The sequence below is a fragment of the Dama dama genome, chromosome 14 (genome assembly GCF_033118175.1).
Source record: "Dama dama isolate Ldn47 chromosome 14, ASM3311817v1, whole genome shotgun sequence".
Classification (NCBI taxonomy): domain Eukaryota; kingdom Metazoa; phylum Chordata; class Mammalia; order Artiodactyla; family Cervidae; genus Dama; species Dama dama.
In genome coordinates, this window is record NC_083694.1 from 71,207,392 (window position 1) to 71,227,979 (window position 20,588).

The 20,588-nt window shown below is 56.2% G+C and overlaps 1 protein-coding gene across 1 annotated transcript in view; it reads left to right on the forward strand.

Annotated features, from left to right (window-relative positions):
* Positions 1–10,039, forward strand: part of PLXNA2 (plexin A2) — a 224,444-nt gene extending 214,405 nt beyond the window's left edge. The window contains exons 27-32 of the mRNA XM_061161050.1: positions 579–678; positions 1,877–2,067; positions 3,868–4,037; positions 7,871–8,083; positions 8,703–8,853; positions 9,530–10,039. Coding sequence (XP_061017033.1) covers positions 579–678; positions 1,877–2,067; positions 3,868–4,037; positions 7,871–8,083; positions 8,703–8,853; positions 9,530–9,625 — 921 coding nt within the window. The 3' untranslated portion in view covers positions 9,626–10,039. The remainder of the gene's footprint in view (positions 1–578; positions 679–1,876; positions 2,068–3,867; positions 4,038–7,870; positions 8,084–8,702; positions 8,854–9,529) is intronic.
* The last annotated feature ends 10,549 nt before the right edge of the window (positions 10,040–20,588 follow it).

Genomic DNA, 20,588 nt, shown 5'->3' on the forward strand with positions numbered 1-20,588 from the left:
ACATTTAAAAAGTAAAGATGAGCAGATGAACGTAATGTTAATAGTGTTGTCTCTAACACCACTGATTTAAAATAATTGTCATTGAAACACATAATCAACGTCAACATTTTTTTTTTTTTTAGTTCTACCACTTTATTGCTACCAACCCATTTCCCTCCACCCTCGTGCACACATGCTCAGTCATGTAATCCCATGGACTTCAGCCCGCCAGACTCCCTCTGTCCATGGACTTTTCCAGGCAAGAATCCTGGAGTGGGTTGACATTTCCTTCTCCCAACGTCAACATTATTAATGAGACAGTTTGTACACCTTTATTCAGGCTCGGTCATTGAAATTCGTGTGTCTTGTACATTTATAGCATACCTGAGCGCGAACACTTACAGGGCATCTCACTTTGGTCTAGTCGGATTGTAAGAGTCCAACAGCTACCATACTGAATAGGAGCAATGATTATTCCTAGCACTCCTCACCTCCTCACCCTCTACCCTACCTGTTCCATCAGCTTCTAGAAGCATGGACAATTCCATTTCCCAAGGTACCGACAGCCACCCGAAGTGTCTCTCTCGTATCCCCCTCAGGTGTCAGACAGATCGGTGGTGGCCCTGGTCCCCAAGCAGACCTCCTCCTACAACATCCCCGCCTCTGCCAGCATCTCCCGGACGTCCATCAGCAGATACGGTGAGGACCAGAGATGCAGCCTGGGCGGCCAGCGGCGTCTCCTGTGACTCCAGGGGCTGCTCCCCACCCCTGCTGACAGTGGGAGGCCTGTGCCGCTGCTGCGGCTGGCCTGCAATCAAAGGAGGCCGGGATGGCCCATCTCCTCGGGGCTGTGGTACCAGGCAGCACCATGAATCTTTCCTTCAATAGCCCAGGTCTGATGGAGGAGCCTGAAGGGCCCAGAACCAGGGAGGCCCTTGGGGGGGACATTCACAGAACCCAGTCCCAGTGTGTGCTTACTGTCCTGACTGAATCATTAACATCCCCCTTTAGCCCCCGGTGATACGGACCAAATAACTTCCCTGGTGGCGCAGATGGTAAAGAATCTGCCCGCAATGCGGGAGACCCAGGTTCGATTCCCTGGGTCTGGAAGATCTCCTGGAGAAGGAAATGGCAACCCGCTCCAGTATTCTTGCCTGGAGAATCCCATGGACAGAGGAGCTGGGAGGGCTACAGTCTATGGGGTCGCAAAGAGTCGGGCACCACTGAGCGACTAACGCTTTCGCTTCACTTTCCCTCTGGCTCTCAGTAGTGCCCCGATGTGGGCGTGCAGTTGGCCACCCCAGCCCTTCCACCCCTGTGTGCTGGGCCCCCGGTTCCCTCTGGGAATGAGGTTGAGGAGTTTCAGGTTCTCGTGCTGTTTCCTCTAGTTCTGGGTGGCGCTCGGCTTCAAGCAGTTCGGCCAAAGGACCCCTCAGGCCTGAAGCCAGCAGCTGCAGGAGGGGCTCAAGCAGTCCTGTATTCCGGGCCCTAAGTAAGAAGGAGCCTTGACTCCCGAGGGGGAGCGTTTCCGTTCACAGACCCTTAGCGTCCACACTTCAAGCAAAGCCCCTGTGAGAATATCTGGTTGACATTCCACCTATTGATTGGTCTTTGCTGGAAGCATCAGGAAAGGATGTACTCTTGTATTCCCCAGGGCCACTCCAGCTCACAGAATTTCTAGATCCTTATTTTGGCAAAATGATTTCAGGGTGTCCTCACACCAGCCAAGGATCCCTAAAATAACCCACCAAATCTGAAACCCCAAGAGCGCTCCCTTCGGATCGAAACCGGCTTGTTCTTAGTGAGGGCAGCAGGTGGGTGGGGATACTAAAAGGATTCTCCCAGCAAGGATGAGGAAATAGTCACTCACAGGCCTCCGCTGCCTCCTTCCCCTCAGACTCCTCCTTCAGGTACACAGGCAGCCCCGACAGCCTGCGGTCTCGGGCCCCCATGATCACCCCGGATCTGGAGAGCGGGGTGAAGGTGTGGCATCTGGTGAAGAACCACGACCACGGGGACCAGAAGGAGGGGGACCGGGGCAGCAAGATGGTGTCTGAGATCTACCTGACCCGGCTGCTGGCCACCAAGGTAACAGCTCCTGCTCTGCCCTGGCCCAGGGAGGGTATCTCAGAGACGTGTCCTGCCCCAACCCCTACCCGGCCCACGGCATAGGAAGGATGCCACGGGGTCTGCCCCTCAAGGGGACCCACCCGGACAAGGATGGCCTCGTCCTGGGGCACGCTTCCCTGGAGATCAGGCCACTACTGTCCTCCATCCTGGGGCAAAAATCACAATGGTCCACCCGGCTCACTCCATAGGCCCCCCATTACTCCTCAGAGGACCAGTGCTCTGGCTTCTGGTTCCCCATGCCCCTCAGGAAGATACTGGGGGTTTTATTGGTAAATATGAGATGGCCGGATATGCCGTCTTCCTCCATCAGTGCCTTCTCTGCCCACACTGGGGGGAAAAGCATGAAGGCCTGGTCCGTCTGGTAATCTAAGAGAAAGCTTCCCCTTCCCCATTCTATCGCGTGCGTGTGTGCTAAGTCACTTCAGTCAGGTCCAACTCTTTGCAACTCCATGGGCTGTAACTCTCCAGGCTCCTCTGTCCATGGGATTCTCCAGGTAAGAATACTGGAGTGGGCTGCCATTTCCTCCTCCAGGGGGTCTTCCTGACCCAGGGATCAAACCCATATCTCTTGAGTCTCTTGCATTGGCAGGTGAGTTCTTTACCACTAGCCACCTGGGAAGCCATCTCATCTACCCCCCAAATGCTGACAGAAGCTGAGATCTAAAGCAGTCTTCCAGCCTCCCTAGCAGAGAACAGTACACCTATAAGCGTAGCAACCATATATAGCTTGTATTTGACAGGACTCGCCTCCACTGACCCCATAGAAATGCTGCTGAAATTCTGCTACAGTGGCATCTCAGACTTGTTCCCTGAAGTGTCACAGAAATACACCATCAGAGAATGTGTCTCAAATTTTGCTTCAAATAATATGCTGATGAGAGACCAGACTTCCCAAGTGACTCAGTGGTAAAGAATCCATCTGCCAGATCAGGAGATGCAGGAGATGTGGCTTTTATCCCTGGGTGGGGAAGATCCCCAGGAGGAGGGCATGGCAACCCTCTCCAGTGTTCTTGCCTGGAGATTCCACAGACAGAGGAGCCTGGTGGGTTACAGTGCTCGGGGTTACAAAGAGTTGGACACAACTTGGCAACACAAACTTGTGCTCACAAAGAGACACCAAAAGGTTGGACATTTACTGACCTTCAGAGATGTTTCTTGAACCAGAACTGTGGGCCCCAGGCCCAGCCTGGGCCCTGCCCCCTCCCAATACCCTCCAAGGCCCTGTGATCAGGGCTGTGCCTGAGCCTTCTAGGATCTGTGCCCTTCGCCCAGTCCTCACTGCAGACCCCACTTATCCCAGGCTGCTAACACGGTGAGCCCTTTCACACCTTCCTGCCAGACCCTCTGCAGTCCTCCCCTGCTCCTGCTGGGAGGGCCCCAGTCCTCTGGCTGGTTCTTTAGACGCCGTCTCCCACCAGCCTGTGCCCCTCACCCGCTGTGGGACGCCTGAGCTCAGAGCACTTGCTGTCTTCCATCAAACTCCCCCTGCCCACGCCCACCAGGCAGGGACACAAGCGTCAATGTGCACGTGGCTCCCGCTCGGAAGAGCTTCTTCCCAGAAATCTGCGGCCCATCAGTCCTTCCACCTCCCCGACACCCCAACAGGACCCTCCCCCCCGCAACCGTGCTGTCTGCACAGCCTGGCATAGCAGACAGACTTCCGAGGCAGGCTCGGTCCAAGCAAGGCACCTTCTGGCCCGCGCGCCTGCTGCGGCCCCGCTCCCCGCACCTCACCCTCTCCCACCGGCCCTCCCCCAGGGCACCCTGCAGAAGTTCGTGGACGACTTGTTCGAGACCCTGTTCAGCACGGTGCACCGGGGCAGTGCGCTCCCCCTGGCCATCAAGTACATGTTTGACTTCCTGGACGAGCAGGCGGACAGACACGGCATCCACGACACGGACGTGCGGCATACCTGGAAGAGCAACTGGTAAACCCCCAGGAGCCAGGGCCCGGCGGGCGGGGCCAGCAGGGGCCAGGGAGGCGGGGCGTGGGGGCCAGCAGGGGCCAGGGAGGTGGGGCGTGAGGGCCAGCAGGAGCCAGGGAGGCGGGGCGTCGGGCGCCAGCAGGGGCCAGGGAGGCGGGGCGTGGGGGCCAGCAGGGGCCAGGGAGGCGGGGCGTGGGGGCCAGCAGGGGCCAGGGAGGCGGGGTGTGGGGGCCAGCAGGGGCCGCGGGGCGTGGGGGCCAGCAGGGGCCAGGGAGGCGGGGCGTGGGGGCCAGCAGGGGCCAGGGAGGCGGGGCGTGGGGGCCAGCAGGGGCCAGGGAGGCGGGGCGTGGGGGCCAGCAGGGGCCAGGGAGGCGGGGCGTGGGGGCCAGCAGGGGCCCGGGAGGCGGGGCGTGGGGGCCAGCAGGGGCCCGGGAGGCGGGGCGTGGGGGCCAGCAGGGGCCCGGGAGGCGGGGCGTGGGGGCCAGCAGGGGCCCGGGAGGCGGGGCGTGGGGGCCAGCAGGGGCCAGGGAGGCGGGGCGTGGGCGCCAGCAGGGGCCCGGGAGGCGGGGCGTGGGGGCCAGCAGGGGCCAGGGAGGCGGGGCGTGGGCGCCAGCAGGGGCCAGGGAGGCGGGGCGTGGGGGCCAGCAGGGGCCAGGGAGGCGGGGCGTGGGGGCCAGCAGGGGCCCGGGAGGCGGGGCGTGGGGGCCAGCAGGGGCCCGGGAGGCGGGGCGTGGGGGCCAGCAGGGGCCCGGGAGGCGGGGCGTGGGGGCCAGCAGGGGCCAGGGAGGCGGGGCGTGGGCGCCAGCAGGGGCCCGGGAGGCGGGGCGTGGGGGCCAGCAGGGGCCAGGGAGGCGGGGCGTGGGCGCCAGCAGGGGCCAGGGAGGCGGGGCGTGGGGGCCAGCAGGGGCCAGGGAGGCGGGGCGTGGGGGCCAGCAGGGGCCCGGGAGGCGGGGCGTGGGGGCCAGCAGGGGCCCGGGAGGCGGGGCGTGGGGGCCAGCAGGGGCCCGGGAGGCGGGGCGTGGGGGCCAGCAGGGGCCCGGGAGGCGGGGCGTGGGGGCCAGCAGGGGCCAGGGAGGCGGGGCGTGGGCGCCAGCAGGGGCCCGGGAGGCGGGGCGTGGGGGCCAGCAGGGGCCAGGGAGGCGGGGCGTGGGGGCCAGCAGGGGCCCGGGAGGCGGGGCGTGGGGGCCAGCAGGGGCCCGGGAGGCGGGGCGTGGGGGCCAGCAGGGGCCCGGGAGGCGGGGCGTGGGCGCCAGCAGGGGCCAGGGAGGCGGGGCGTGGGGGCCAGCAGGGGCCCGGGAGGCGGGGCGTGGGGGCCAGCAGGGGCCAGGGAGGCGGGGCGTGGGCGCCAGCAGGGGCCCGGGAGGCGGGGCGTGGGGGCCAGCAGGGGCCAGGGAGGCGGGGCGTGGGCGCCAGCAGGGGCCAGGGAGGCAGGGCGGAAGCCTGTTCTAGGCCGCGGCTGGGTCACCCAAGACTCCTAGGAGAAACATGCACTCCGCAGAGCCGACGTGGCCCCCAGACGCCAGGCGGGCCCGCCCGGCACAGGGCCCGGCACCAGGACACACCCACACTCGAGCTCCCGCCCTCTCAGGCCGAGACTCTCCCCCAGGCCGCGCCTCCTCCTCCTCTCTGACCTGTGGTTCTCTCTCGGGAAAGGCAGCCGGGGAACCCATACACAGAGCCACATCCTAGACCACCCGAGCAGCAGGCCAGGCCGCGCTGGCCTCCAGAGCACAGCAGAGTCTCGGGCACGTCCTGACACGGGGAGAGCCCTGCATTAAACTCAGACCCCAGGGAAGCCTGGCCAGTGCCGTGGAGAGCTTGCACTTGCCGTGGACTTGAGCCCCCCAACGAGAGGAGGCTGTTGCACACGCGACCCCTTACGGCCGCGTGATTACCCGGGCACCTCGGCTCTCAGGAAGCTGCGGGCAGGACGTCCCGCGGGCCTGACTCTGTCCCTGGAGGGGCCCTCCGCGGGCAGACCCAGCAGGGGGAGAGACGGCTCCCCCGGGCCCTTCGCACAAGACGTCTCTCTGCTGGGTTTTGAACCTGGATCACAGACCACGCTGAAGATGGGCCCTCAGGTCCCACCGCGCCTGTCCGAGAGCCAGAGCACAGACCTTCCCCCAGGAAGGAGCGCAGAGAGGGCAGAGAGGAGGGCCAGGCCTGGGGTTGGGCAGGCCGCCTACACAGCTGTCTGGACTCAGCCCTCTCCTCGGAAAACAGAGCCGGCACAGATGGGCCCCGGCTGTTATTTAGGAATCCAAAGTCCTAGCAACCAGCCAAACACTGGGGGGAGAACCCAGCCCCAGACCCCACCTATTCCTCCCTTTCCGGGGTCTTGTGGCTGCCAAGCCCTCCAGAGGCCGCAGCTCTTGATCACAGCGGAGCGAAATGAAGAGGCTCTGGTGGTCTCACGGTGTGGAGCCCCCCAGGACAGGTCCCTGAGACCAGCCACTCATCCGCATTCCCAGGGCCCAGGCCGCGGCTGTTCCATGGCTTTGGAGTTCCCCCCCATCGCCACCCCCAGCCCAGCCCAGCATGATTTCAAGGACATCAAGAGAAAGTTCTGGAGTGTCCTCTCTGCTCCTTCTGTTTCTGGCCAAGTCATAGAAACACCCTCCCCTGGGGTTGTGGCAGGGAGAGTCCCCTTAGCCAGACCTCAGATACCCAGTGTCCAAGGAGAGAACACTGGAAGTTTCCAGAGCTGCTGGGGGAAGGGAGGGTGGGCCAGAGGAGCCATGTCTCCGCCCAGGCCACCCTCCTTCAGGTTAAATGAAGGAGCCCCCAATTCACTGCAAAGATAGGTGGAAATCCTAATGGAAGGCCTTGCCTCTGGGCAAAACTGATCTTTCCCAACACTTGGCATGGGGCACGGAGACATTTGGGAAGGTTTGGGTCCAGGAGAGTCAAGAGACAGGAAGGAGAGAGGGAGGGGAGGTCGGCCCAGAGGACAAGAGGCGGACAGAGCTCACTGCACCGAGGAGCCCAAAGAGTTAAGGGCCGGCGGGCGGCTGGAGAGGAGGGCCAAGTTGGAAAAGGCCACAGAAACAGCAGCTGTTCTGGTTTTGAAGGGGAATAAATGGGCTTATCCTCCTCACGGCCAAGGGAGCAGAGAAAACGCATTCTCCTCTGATTATAAATTCCCCGAGTCGCAGAAAGAATTCTCCTAACGACTGATCAGTTGCTCTCGGGGTGGGAAAAACTCGGAGCCCCAGCGAGTCATTCCCAGCGTGCCAACAATGGCCTCCTCTTCTGCCTCTGCCCCTGCCCGGAGCCGAGAACGCCCTGGGGAGCGCCCTGAAAGAGCTGCCCCCAGGGGAGCCCATTCCTCCACCCAGCCCGGCGGGGCCAGCCCTGGGAAGCGGCCGGCTGGGCGGGGAACCCAGGTGGGGCCTTTGTGCCCACTCCGAGGCTGGGGCTGCCGCCCCATCCTTCCGGACAATGGCCGCGGGCACCGGGAAGGGGCCTCTGGGAGCCTGGGGGCTTTGTCTGAGGCTCTGAGAAAGCGCTGCAGGCCCTCTGAGCTTGGGTTCCCCCGGGGGCACAGGGGTCTTTGGCAAAGACCTCCAGGAGGGAGCCAAGCCACCCACGCCCGCCTCAGAGCTTTTGAAGGACGAGGTCAGTGCCCCGTTAGGGCACAGTGGGGCTCCTTCTCTTCCAGTGTCAGTCAAAGCTCAGGCTAAATTAGCAGCCCTGGCTGGACCGGTTTTCTGTGACTCCATTCCCTCGCCCTTCGGAGAGAATTGTGCACTGGTGGGGTTGGGAGGAACGTTAGTGGACGGCACGGGGCCGGGCCCGGATGCAGCCCTCAGAGACCCCTCTTCCCTCTCCTCCAGCCTCCCTCTGCGCTTCTGGGTGAACGTGATCAAGAACCCCCAGTTTGTGTTTGACATCCACAAGGGCAGCATCACGGACGCCTGCCTCTCCGTGGTAGCCCAGACCTTCATGGACTCTTGCTCGACCTCAGAGCACCGGCTGGGCAAGGACTCCCCTTCCAACAAGCTGCTCTATGCCAAGGACATCCCCAGCTACAAGAGCTGGGTGGAGAGGTCAGTAGCATCCCGAGGACCGGCCCAGCCCCCAGTGCCTGCTTCATTCCCTCCTCTGGGCACCACTGACCAAGGACTCAAAGCCGTGCTTGTGGTCCCTTCCAGATCTCAAGCTCATCTTTTTCTCCCTTGCCCAGAGTTCCTGCTGGGGGAGGAAAGGGGAGCTTTGCACCCTCTGAGTCCGATTTAGCATTCTGATCACCCTTTACCGAGCACATGCTAAGCAGCCATCACTTTGATGAAGACGTTGTATGTATCGTCTCACTAAAATACCCAGCAGAGCTGTGAAGTAGGTCTTATTAGCATCCCCTTTTCACTGAGGAGGCCACTGAAGCAGAGATGCCAAGTGACTTACCCAAGGACACACAGCTAACAGGGCACTGAACTGGAATGTGAACACTGAGAGTCTGGTCACAGCATTGCAGACTCTGGGCTGAGGGAGAACAAGTCTCCAGGCCCCAAACTTAGCTTGAGAGCAGAGGCTAGAGCAAGCTTCATTAGAAGAGAAACAGGGAAGCAGCCTGGGTACACCCATCCTCTCTGGGGTCCTGGGGTCAGGGTACAGATAGGCGAGCCGTTGCTGAGCCCCTCACCAAGGAGCCTGTCCTCTCTCCGGCAGATACTATGCAGACATCGCCAAGCTACCCGCCATCAGCGACCAGGACATGAACGCCTACCTCGCCGAGCAGTCCCGCCTGCATGCCGTGGAGTTCAACATGCTGAGTGCCCTCAATGAGATCTACTCGTACGTCAGCAAGTACAGCGAAGAGGTGAGGCAGAAACCCGCACCCAGAGCGCCCCGCAGGTCAACCAGAAAGCCGGGTTCCGTCCGTAAACAGCAGCAATGGGTGGTAATTCTGAAAACATTCAGAGTCAAAAAGCCACCCGCTCTTCCTTTGGAAGGCAACCTATCCTCTCCTGATTCATCCTGTGCTTTCTCACACCTTATTTTGTCTCGTCTTCGTTGTTAATGCAACACGTAGTACTTTCATTGAATGTCGTCATTGTTGCCCAGTTCAAAGTAGATGATGAATTTCATCCCTTCTGAAACAGCAAATCAGACTACTCTTTGCAGCTGGGCAGAAGCTGTCAGCTGAACTATTTCGGACAGACAGGTGGACATGGCTAGATCCTGCAGAGGATGACTTCAGGACAACAAGTCATGGATCAGCGTCGTATCTGAAAAGAGCAATAGTAGTGGTAGTCATAGTAATAGCTAACACCTGCACAGCACTTCCTGTATGCCAGATGTTTTAAAAGCTTTAGATAAATGCATGCATACACACACATATGTATATCATGCACCTGTTCAGGTAATCATCTGCATTGTTTAGAGTTGTGTCCGTTGGGCAGGATGGAAAGGCAGATGGAAGGATGAAGGGTGTGGGGAAAGCGGTCTTGTATGCTGAGTGCTGAACCTGCCCCACCGTTGTTTTCGTCCCTCAGCTCATCGGGGCGCTAGAGCAGGACGAGCAGGCGCGGCGCCAGCGGCTGGCGTACAAGGTGGAGCAGCTCATCAACGCCATGTCCATTGAGAGCTGAGAGATGGAGCCTCCCGTTCCTGGGAAGAGGGACCCACAAACACTGTCACACTGGGCGTCTCAGAAGGAAGGACAAGTGAAGGGGGTCAGGCCCCAGAACTTGCTGTCCCCTGAGACCCTAACCCCGGGGAGAGGGGAGGGCCCCTCTCCCCACGCCAGCCAAGTTTCGTCCCAGCTGGTCCCTGCAGGGAGAGACCAGGGGCATCACAGCTACCCACGACAAGAGGGACGCAGGGGCACAGAGAAGGTGGTTCTTCAAGCTGAGAGGCGCATCTGGGCAGGGTTCTGCCTCTGTGACTGCTGCTTTGCATGAAAACTCATTTGATGTATATTGGGGAAATAATGAGAACTTTATTTAATTTTTTTTTTTAAGAAAAAGGAAAACCAGAAATAAAACAAAAAGCCTCCCTGTTCATCCCGTCCAACTTTGGTTTAATTCTGCTTTCTGTCCCCCTTCCTTCTTTTGCCCCCATCCCTCCTTCCTCACACAACTCCTGGTTCCCAACAACTGGAAAAAAAGCCTACAAAGAGATGCTGAGAGAAAATTACTGTTTCCTTGCCCTCGAAATCTTTGTCTAAGGAGTGAGGAGGAGAAGAATGAGCACAAGTTGACACCAAACACTCCGAAGGACGACAGGCCAATGAAGTCAGAAGAGGTGGGGAAGGTGGGACTTTGCACAAACGGCAGAGCCATCGGGCTCCACCCTGCTGACAGCAAGCTGAGCTTTATATCCGCGCATCCATGTGTTCTCTTCTCCAGTGGACGTGTGTGTCTCAAGAGCACCCATGCTTTTTGCTCCTGTTTGGTTGTTTTCTTTAAACCCAAACCCCAACAAGCGAGGAGCTGATATTGGTACTTTTCCTTTGGGTTTCCCTACAGTGACTCCCAGAGGGGACACCTGGTCTCCCGAAGGATGCTGGGCAGCTCTGCCTTTTATCCATCCCCATCGTAAACCGGGCTCCCCGGGGGCAGGGCCCTGGAGTATCGGGGGCCAGGCCTCCAGAGGTTCCGTTCGGGATCCGACTGGGGGACATGGGCGTTCAGACTCTGCTCCAGTCTGCCCATGGTTTCTTATGATTAAAAAGAAAACAAAATTCAAACACTGTTTACAGCAAGCAATACTTGAAGAGCATAGGTTCAAGAAGCTGCAGTATTTATTGTTGTGCTTTCTTTGTTTTATTCTCTCGTGCCTAGAGAGGGGAGACGACCCTTCACTCGTGTGTGGACACTCCTGATGGTCTGAGCACGGGCCGCAGTAGAGAGGACTATAGCATCCCCAGGCTGCGTCTTCTGCCTCTCTCCCTCCCTCTGCCTCTCGCGTCCTCATGAGTTCGAAGGACAAGTGGGTGGCTTCTCACTGGGCTTCTGTCTTTCTTGCTGACACCTAAATCCGTGGATGCCCAGCCGTCCTGAGTGTTGTTTCCAGACAAAGAGACCAAAGCTCCACGCCCTGATCCAGAGGCCCCGTGGAAGGCAGTGGGGGCATCCCAGGGAAGGACCGCCCCCACCAACACTGGTGCAGGGCCCTGTGATCGGACAGCCACCAGCTTCCAGGCCTCCCACCCTGGCGCGGATCCAAGCAGCCAGCTCCAAGTTCTCTGCAGGCAGCCTCAGAGAGAGTGGGAAGGACAAGAGGAAGGCGAGGTATGGGAAGAGAGGCCGCTGGAGAGGTCCCGTCTGCCCTGCTCTGCGAGGGGCCACAGTGCTGGGAAGTGGGACCGGGGAGACCAGACCAGGGTCACTTCCTCTGTAATTAACTCTGGGCCCTGGCTCCTCTGGGCCCGCATTTACCTCCAAACCCTTCCAGTTTCCAGAGACTCTGCTGACCACACTGGATTGCCAGGAAGGGGCCAGGGGAGGGGGAGCTCGGAGGGCTGGCTCCCACGGCTGGCGTGTGGCTTTGGATCGCTGTGCTCACCACGCAGCAGACATTGCCGGGTCGCCTCAGCTCCAGTTTCTTGCCTGAATGCGGCTGACAAATGGGACAAGAAAAGCATTCAGCAAAATACTCAGGAAATGCGCTGTTTTCATTATAATTCACAACCAGCCATGCCAGGACCGCTTCCTTCTGATAATCCACTTCTGCTAAAAGTTTCTCTGGGCCCTGCTAATAGCTGAAAGAAATCCTAATGACTGGCCTTCTGCACTAAGCCAAAGTGTTTGCCCTTCATAGCACCCAAAGCTTATCAGCTCAGAGCCCACGATGTAAGCTGAAATGCGAGGAGATACTGGCAAGGGGAGCGTGAGCGGGGGGCTCTGTGCTGCCCACAGAAGAGTTCAGCCCCTCCCCTCATTTGCTTCTGAGCTCCGAATGAAGGTGGTATGGTCACACCGCTGCTTAGACCGGCACCTCGGGCTTTGCTCCACCAAGAAGTAAAAGCTAGACATCTCAGCTGCGTCATGACCAACCCTGACCTCTGTGCGTCTACCCGCTGTTTCCCAGCAGCTACTTTTGGTGACCACTCACCGCCCCGGGGCTGCGTCCTTGATGGTCTGGGGGGGAGTGGGAGAATGGTAGGGGGATGGCAGCTCAGAGAGTAGACAGGAGAGGCACCAGAGCTCACACGAGAGGTTCCACTGCCTTTCTCAGGATTCCTCAGGAGGACTGGGGAAGGGGGGCTGGCGAAGGAGGTGGCAGGAGGCATCCCTAAAGAAGGAAGGAAGATCAAGGAAAACTACACAGGATTCAAGTCAGGCCGTGAGGATGTAAGGTTGGAGAGCCTTGCTTGGCTTTGGGTCACCAAGAGTCCATGCCCTGCGGGATGGGAGGAGAGGACCTCCCTCCTCACTGTCATCCAACGCGGAGATGTCCTAACCTCGCGTAAGGAATAAGTGTTCAAGTCACGGCCTCTGCCCCTACGCAAAGCCATCCATCTCAGAGGGAAGCTGAGAGAGCCTGCTCTCTCTGAAAGTTTGATCCAGATCCATCTTGTTTCACTGAAGTGCACAAGAGACAGTTAACCAGAAAAGGGCAAGCACCCTAGAAAATGCGCTTGGCAAGACAGAGGGTGTCCACGCTCGCCACGAGATGGGCGAGCTGGCCTGAGCCCCTCCAGCTGGCCTGCTGCCGCCTCCCAACCTCCACAGGGGCTCCGGGGCTTCCAGGCCTACCCCCCACTCCCGTCACCCTGCTCCGGCCCAGCTCAGAACCATCTCTGATCCACTTCTGGCGGAGCGCTCCCCATCCTTGGAAAGTTCAGTCATTGAAAGCAAGGAGCCCCTGGGAGCCTCCCTCTCAGGATGGAGCTGTTCCCTGCATGTGTTCGTTCATTCAGAGAGCGTTCCTGAGCTGAGGCTGTTCCCCGGGCCCTGCTCCCGGTGCTGAGGAGTGATCCAGACTGAGAAGGACCTCCTTCTAGCGCACGGACATTCTTCCACTTGCTGGCTCCCATCACCACCTCAGCCCTCCTCCCAGACCTGCAGAGGGCACGCGTTTTGGAGGAAAGGGGAGTGGGAAGGTGGAAGAAAGCTGACTGACCCAGCTGCCTTACCTGCTTCCGGGGACAGTCCTCCAGCCACAAGGACCTTTCTTGTCCCCGCCGCTGCCATCTCTTCTGGTGGCCCTCTGCCTGCCGCTTGAGCTCCTGACCTTCCTCCATTTCCGCCAAATGAGGACAAGAAATAATAGTCAAGGCCCCTGGCCCTGCTGAGCACGAAGCAGAAGCAGTGGACGGGGTGGGCTGGACTGCAATGGTCTGGGCAGCACAAATAAGGAATGTTTCTAGAAGCCTCTGGCTGATCAGCCTCCAGGCGCATCCTGGTTGCCACACCTGCCCCCACTCAGTTCAGTTCAGTCGCTCAGTCGTGTCCGATTCTCACAACCCCATGGACCGCAGCACGCCGGGCCTCCCTGTCCATCACCAACTCCCGGAGTTTGCTCAAACTCATGTCCATCAAGTCGGTGATGCCATCCAGCCATCTCATTCTCTGTTGTCCCCTTCTCCCGCCTTCAGTCTGTTAACCCGCGGCAAATACTGAGCCAGCAGCTGCCCCAGAGGGGGGCCTGCTGTTCCTTGCCACGCTGTGTCCTGACTCAGGCTCCTGGGGCCTGGCCATGGACGGGAAAGAACTGAGACTCAGGAGAGGGAGCTCTGTGGGTGAGAGGACGCAGAGGAGTTTAGCGGACCCGGGCCAGTGGAAGCGGACCCCATGGGTTCAGGGCCTTCTGGTGCCTCGTCTCAGGAAGAAGCTTTGAGAAGGTGGCAGCATCCTCTTCGTCACCCCGCCTGTCTTCCCCAACCTCTTCCCTTTCTGCCAGTTTCCCCAAGAGTGAAGGTGTAGCCTCTGGGGCCCACGATGTCACGGATGAGAGACGAAGTTTCACCCCTGGTATTAGGGAGGTCCTGGGAGACAGGGCCTCAGCCCGTCAGCAAACTGGAGAGTCTTGGTGGACATGCTCACTGCATTCCCCTCTGTCCTTTGTGCTGCGGCCTCAAGGGGAAGGGAGGCCCGCCCGGATTTCGGTCACAGCCCTGACTCTGGCCTCCTGTGCGCTCCGTGTCGGCATCACGGCAGGAGAACGTGCTGGAACGTGGTTCCCCCTGCAGAGCAGATGTTGCCAGGAGTGTCAGGGACGGGGGGACAAGCTCTTTAGACCACGAGACTAGGGACCTGAGCCCGCCTGCCTCTCCCCTCAACTGCTCCTTCCCAAACCCACTCTTCTTGACACACTGGAATCTGTATTATATATATATATATATTTTTAAGAAAATAGAATAATAGCTGTCTGGTTTTGTTGTTTTTACAGGTGTTGTGGAATAAAAGCTGTAAGAAAATTACGTATTTAAAATGTTCCAATAAAATGGGGTTTTTTTGTTATTCTAATATATTATTGTGTACCTATTGTAAATATGAAACACTCCTATTTTGCAAGCCAAGGACACAATTTGTACTGTTGTTATATATAAATAAAGTTTACTGGATAAAAAACCTTATATCTTCAAAGAAACGTGGTTGTTTGGTAGCATGTATGCAGAATAACGTTTCAAGGGCATGTTTAAGTTGCTCGTGGGAAGATGAGCTAAGTTGTTTTGAGGGACTCCTAGAATTCTCTCTGGAGCTGGAGCTTATGAATGTCCACTTATCAGTGTCAACACACACACACACACACACACACACACTCTCGAGCTGGAGCTTATTAATGTCCACTTATCAGTGTCAACACACACACACACACACACACACACACACACACACTCTGGATTGTACCCATAGGTGAACACTGCCCCCTAGCCCCAAGACCCAGAACATTGCTTTTCTCCATCAAGAGGCTGACAGTGCAGATCTGAGATTGAGGTACTTTCCTAGGGGTGAAAGAGGTCTCCAAAGGAGGAAATCCACCCTCAGTGCTTCCTGAAAATTGCATTCATTTCTTTGTATTAAACATTTTAAGCACCTACCATAGCCCGGCGTTGTGGTAAGTGCTGGGGGATGAAACATGAAATAAGAAAGACATAACCTTTGCCCTCATCAGCCTGAGAATCATAAGGATTCCGAAAAAGGAGGGTCTCAGCAGGGCCTTGGAGGAATTTTATGGGCTGTTTTTTTTTTTTTTTTTTTTTAATTCTCAGTTGCAGGATTAAGGGTGGATCAAGGGAAAGAGGACAGATAGCATGTACTTTTAGATCCAGCCCAGGGGAGCGGCCTGGGGTTAAAGCAGTTCAGGCTGGTGTGGAGTCCAGAGGCAAAGAGGCCTACAGGTAGGCAGCTGAGGTTTGGCCTGTCCTGAGGGTGCCTTGTCCCATCCACCTCTCTTTCCCCATTTTGCTTTCTCGTGTTCCAGAGTGTGTGGGTGACACTTCCACTCTCAGCTGCTGAAAGGAGCAGATGAGGATAACTCGTCAATTTGACATCTCAACTGAGCATGCCAGGAAACCACCGCTCTCCCCTGCCACGAGATCAGAACTGTGTGTGGGCCCACAGCCTCACCCCCAGCACTAAGAGGGGAGGATCCTTAAGGATAAGACACAGTCCTCACCTTCAGAGAGTCTCCAATCTGATGGCAGAGACAGCCCCTGCCTTCAGGGTGACTCCAGCCAGACAGGGGAGACACAGACCCTGATCTCGGGGACAGCCCAGTTTTATATGGACAGACCACGCATGTACGAATGGGGCCCAGGAAATTTTGATTTCAAAAAATTTTTTGAAATGATTTCACAGTGATTTTGAAAAACAAAATCATATCAACAAGTGCATGTTGATAAATCTAGAGCATGCTAGAGTTATGGGATTATTGTAGATTTGGAGAGACAATTCCTATGAATTGTCTCTTCCTATGAAGATATTTCAGTGCCTATTCTGCAGCCTCTGAGTTTAGGGGCTGCACACACACACACACACATGCACACACGCGCTCCTGGCGAGAGTGGAGAGATGACAGTGCTGGTCCTGAGGGTGAGAAAATGCAAGCACAACAGCCTGGAGAGCCAGGAGATCATGTCGCCCAGGCCTGTGTGTAACTAGTGCATCGCTTTCAATTGCACGCAGGGTTTTGTTGCGAGTGCAGCAGGCTGTTTGGCTAACGTTAAATCATCCTCCGCTTCCCTTCTGAATGCAGACCTTGAGTGCTGGAGGCACTCTGCTTCACCACACTGACAAAGCTATAATCCTTCCTCAGCAGAAGCACTGGCATGGCCCCGACCAGCTCCTGGAGGCTCGGCGGTGTGGGGCAGTTAAACGAGACCGCCTTCCGCCACTGCCGCCTGGGGACCTTGGGGTCCACTGGGCTGGGATGCAGGCCCATATGGGCTGGATGGAGGAGGCCATTTCTCTGCAAGGAGTCTTGTACCCCAGACTTTCTCCAATCTTCTTTCCACGCCCCCTCCCCATGTCTCCCCTCAGCAACTTGAACTTGAGGCACCGCCGTTATTAAATATCTGCTGCAGGAACTACTATCCTCAGGGAAGGAGGAAATCGCAGAGGAGGGAACCCACCAGGCATCTGTCTGTCCCGCTCATGGTTTTCGTCCCAGGACAGAGCACAGGGCACACCAGATGGACCTATAGCAGGTGCCCAATCAGAAAGTTCTGAATGATGAACGATGAAATGATAGGGTGCTGTGAACCACCTCCTTATTGCAGACACTGAAGCATCCTCTCTTTCAGGGTCGCTCAGTCTCCTGTGATAGGCAGATTCCACTTTTATAGTCTGAGGAGCAGAGAGGTTAAAGGATTTGTTTAAGGTCACACAGCTACTCTGCTCTTTCCACTGCACAACACTGCCTTCCATTCGCTCTAGAACCATTTAACACTTGAAAGTCTTCCCAGGCCTTGATCCGTGGCCTTGTAACAGGCAAGTGCTATGAGCGCACTCTTCAGCATCCGTTACTAGCCACAATCGCTCATGCAATCCCTGTCTACCCATCACTTGTAGTGAGAACAACACTAAACCTGGCTCTGCTAGGCAAAGGGGGACAAACTAAGTCTTAAAGTTGCGACCTTTCTCAGACACTCATCACTATCCTAAGACAGGAAGACTCCTCCTTTTTCTTAGTGGGAATTAGATCTCATGTTTACCACAAGTGCAAAATAAGGGTGTCAGCTGCAGGCCTAGGATTCTCAGAGAGCTGGGTCCTTCGGTTTGTGGGGAACCCTTCATGATAAGCCGCTCACGAGATTTTAGGGAAGTGGGCGCTGCTGGGGGGGTCTGTGCTTGATTAGGGCGATGCCATGTGCTGCCAAACCTCCCTGCCCAGCGAGTGTTGGCCGCTAGGAACTGGGAGCTAAGTCCATGGCCCCCTGGTAGCACATGGGCAGGATTTTCTGCATCCTATTATAATATTTATCTTATTCCTCACTTCGCTTTATGCCTCTAACTCTTTTATTCCTCACTCACCCCATCTTTTCTAACGGCAAGTTTTCATGTATCCCCGGCTAAGAGCACAGGCCTTGGATTCAGATTGCCTCGGGTTAAATTCCATTCCCAAGATGCATGGCCCGGGGCAAGTCACATAACCTTGCTGTATATCAGTTTTCAAATCTATAAAATGGGGATTATCTGTATTAAATAAGGGTTTTGCAAAGGTTAAATAAGATAACGTATATAATGAACTCCATAAATATTGTAATAGGTAAATGAGAGAGAAAGAAAGAGAGAATTAGCCATCCACCCTCCTTTTACAGGCAGTCCAGGGGGACCTACCAGAGGCTCTGAGGGTCTCTATCTGGCTGTGGGAAGAAGCAGAATTAATGCTCATAGATTTCAGCCATAAAAGTTGGTGCCCGAGAGTAAAGCCCTTAGGAAACTAGGCATGGTTGCTGACCAAGGAAAACAGGAGATGAATTAAGGCTTTACCCAAAGGCAGAACCACTTAGGAGCCAGCCGGTAAATAAGCTCCAGGTAAATGCAAAGGGGAACAGGGGAATGGATCAAACCAAATCTGCATGTGCTAAATCCACAGACAGAGTCCATGTGCCCACAAAGTCAGGAGATGGCTGCCAGAAAGCCTCACTGTGATCAGGGTCCAAAAGTGTCAGGGACTTCATAGGAATAGACACTCCAAGAGCTGACGGCAGGACAACTCCCAGGCCCAAGGCAGGGGTAACAGAGAGGGGCAAGTAGGCTGGAAGCAGAGGGCGTTTCCAGGGACCAAGTCCCAGAGGAAGCAGAGGAGGAGAGGGAATGCAACGCTCAGCAGACCTGGGAGGAGGGTCCCTCCTGTTTCCCCTCTGGATATCTGAGGACCTCCATCCGCAGCTGGTTTCAGGTGAGTGTGTTATTCAAGGTTTTCCAGAGAACCAGAACTAGAGAAGGAAATGGCAACCCACTCCAGTGTTCTTGCCTGGAGAATCCCAGGGATAGGGGAGCCTGGTGGCTGCCGTCTATGGGGTCGCACAGAGTCGGACACGACTGAAGCGACTTAGCAGCAGCAGCAGCAGCAGAACTAGACCAACAGGAAGTGTGTGTGTCTGAGGGTGTGTGTGTGGATAGGGAGGTAGATAGAGAAATTTTAAGGAATCAGTTCACACAATTGTAGAAGCTGCCAAGTCTGAAATCTGCAGGGCAAGCTGGCAGGCTTGCAACTTCTGCAAGAGTTGATCCACAGTCTCAGGTCCAAAGGCATAGGAAGCATTTCTTCTTCTTTGAGAAAACAGAGTGTTGCTCTTAAGGCTTTCAACTGTTAGATGAGGCCCACCCGTACCACGGAGGATAGCCTGCTTTCTCAAAGTCTGCGATTGTAAATGCTGCTGCTGTTGTTCAGTCACCCAGTCGTGTCCGACTCTTTGCAGCCCGTGGACTGCAGCATGCCAGGCCTCCCTGTCCCTCACCATCTCCCAAAGTTTACCCAAGCTCATGTTCATTGCATTGGTGATGCCATCCAGGCTGCATATTAACCACATCTAAAACATAACTTTGCAGCAATGCCTAGAATGGTGTTTGACCAAACAACTGGGCACCATAGCCTAACTAAACTGACACCAAAAAATTCACCATCACAGTGAGGAAAAGACAGATCACCTACTATCAAACACTGAAGCTAAACTCAGTGCAAATGATCTGTAAATCCATCCACTTTGATGAGTTGTTTTTTCTTTTTTTTTTACTGTGGTAAAATACATGTGACATAAAATTTACCATCTTAACCATTTTTAAGTGTACCATTTAGTGCTATTCAATACATGCACATTGTTATGCAGCCATCTGCATAAGTTTTTTCATCTTGTAAAACTGAAATTCTATACCCATTAAACAATAACTTCCCATTTTCCCCTCCCCAACACAGCCCCTGACAAACACCCCCTAGGGTCATAAGCTGGCATTTAGTCCCTGCCCTCTGTGCATACCACCATCACTACTACTCATTGGATGGTTTAATGAGGCCCTCGTATCAGCCCCACTTAAGAAAAAAATGACAGCTTCAGATTCAAGGAACTATGGAAACAGCAAGGATTAAGAAATCAGAGAGGGTACATTTGGAATAGCAGAGAGCAACAGTAGAAGGAGAGTGAGCAATTCCAAACTTGAGCGTGAAGAAGGCAGCTGCTTTATAGAGGTCCAGCCCACAGGAGGGGCATGCTGGGTTCCTTTAAGGGTCCACCATGGGGCAAACCCCCACTTCCCCAGACTCAGCCACAGCTCTTTTCTCTAAGTTCCCCCATATCAGGACGTGATCTACAGTGGTTGGGGGCAGAGTTTCTGAAGCATTCCCAAAGAACATAGCAAAGGTCACCCAAGTCTTGAGGTCCTCATTTTTCTACCTACAGAGAACCAATAGGACTTCTGCTCGACTAGGAGACAGAACCAGGATGAGGCGGTTCTGCATGTGCAGGGGCTGGGAGGACCGAGGAGCCCATCCCCAGGATAAAGGATGAAAGAGTGAAGCAGGAGGGAGCTGGGGTCGCCCCGAGGAGGAAGAGGGCGAGGAGCCTCATGGATGGTGGACCCGACACTCCGGTACTTGAAAGAACAGCAGGATTACACAGTCCATGTGGTCTTGAGATTTATTTAGCCTTTGCATGCTCCAGCATTGGTTATTTTGTAAACTGTTTTCATGTGAAGAGTTGAGAGTGTCTTAGAAATGGAATCCCTGGGTTGGGAAGATCCCCTGGAGAAGGGAAAGGCTCCCCACTCCAGGATTCTGGCTGGAGAATTCCATGAACTGTATAGTCCATGGGGTCACAAAGAGTCAGATACGACTGAGCAACTTTCACTAGAAGTGGAAACGGGTGTGCTGATTCAAAACCAGGCTCCCATTTCAGAGCTGACTGGACCCAGGACAGCCAAGGAGAAGAGAGGTGAGTAGGCCAACCTCCTGCTCTAAGACAAAGAGGAGACGGAAAGGGAAGGAGACATGCAGGCCCTCTGGGAGACAGCACGTGGGCATAGGGGATGGAATCTGGCCTATTTCCATTTTTCTTTTCACCCCTTCCACCTCTCTGCCCATTCAGGCCATGAAGAAACTTCCAGGGACAATGATTCCACTTCCCTGTCTCAAGAAAGCCTGGGCAGGAGGGACTCAGAACAC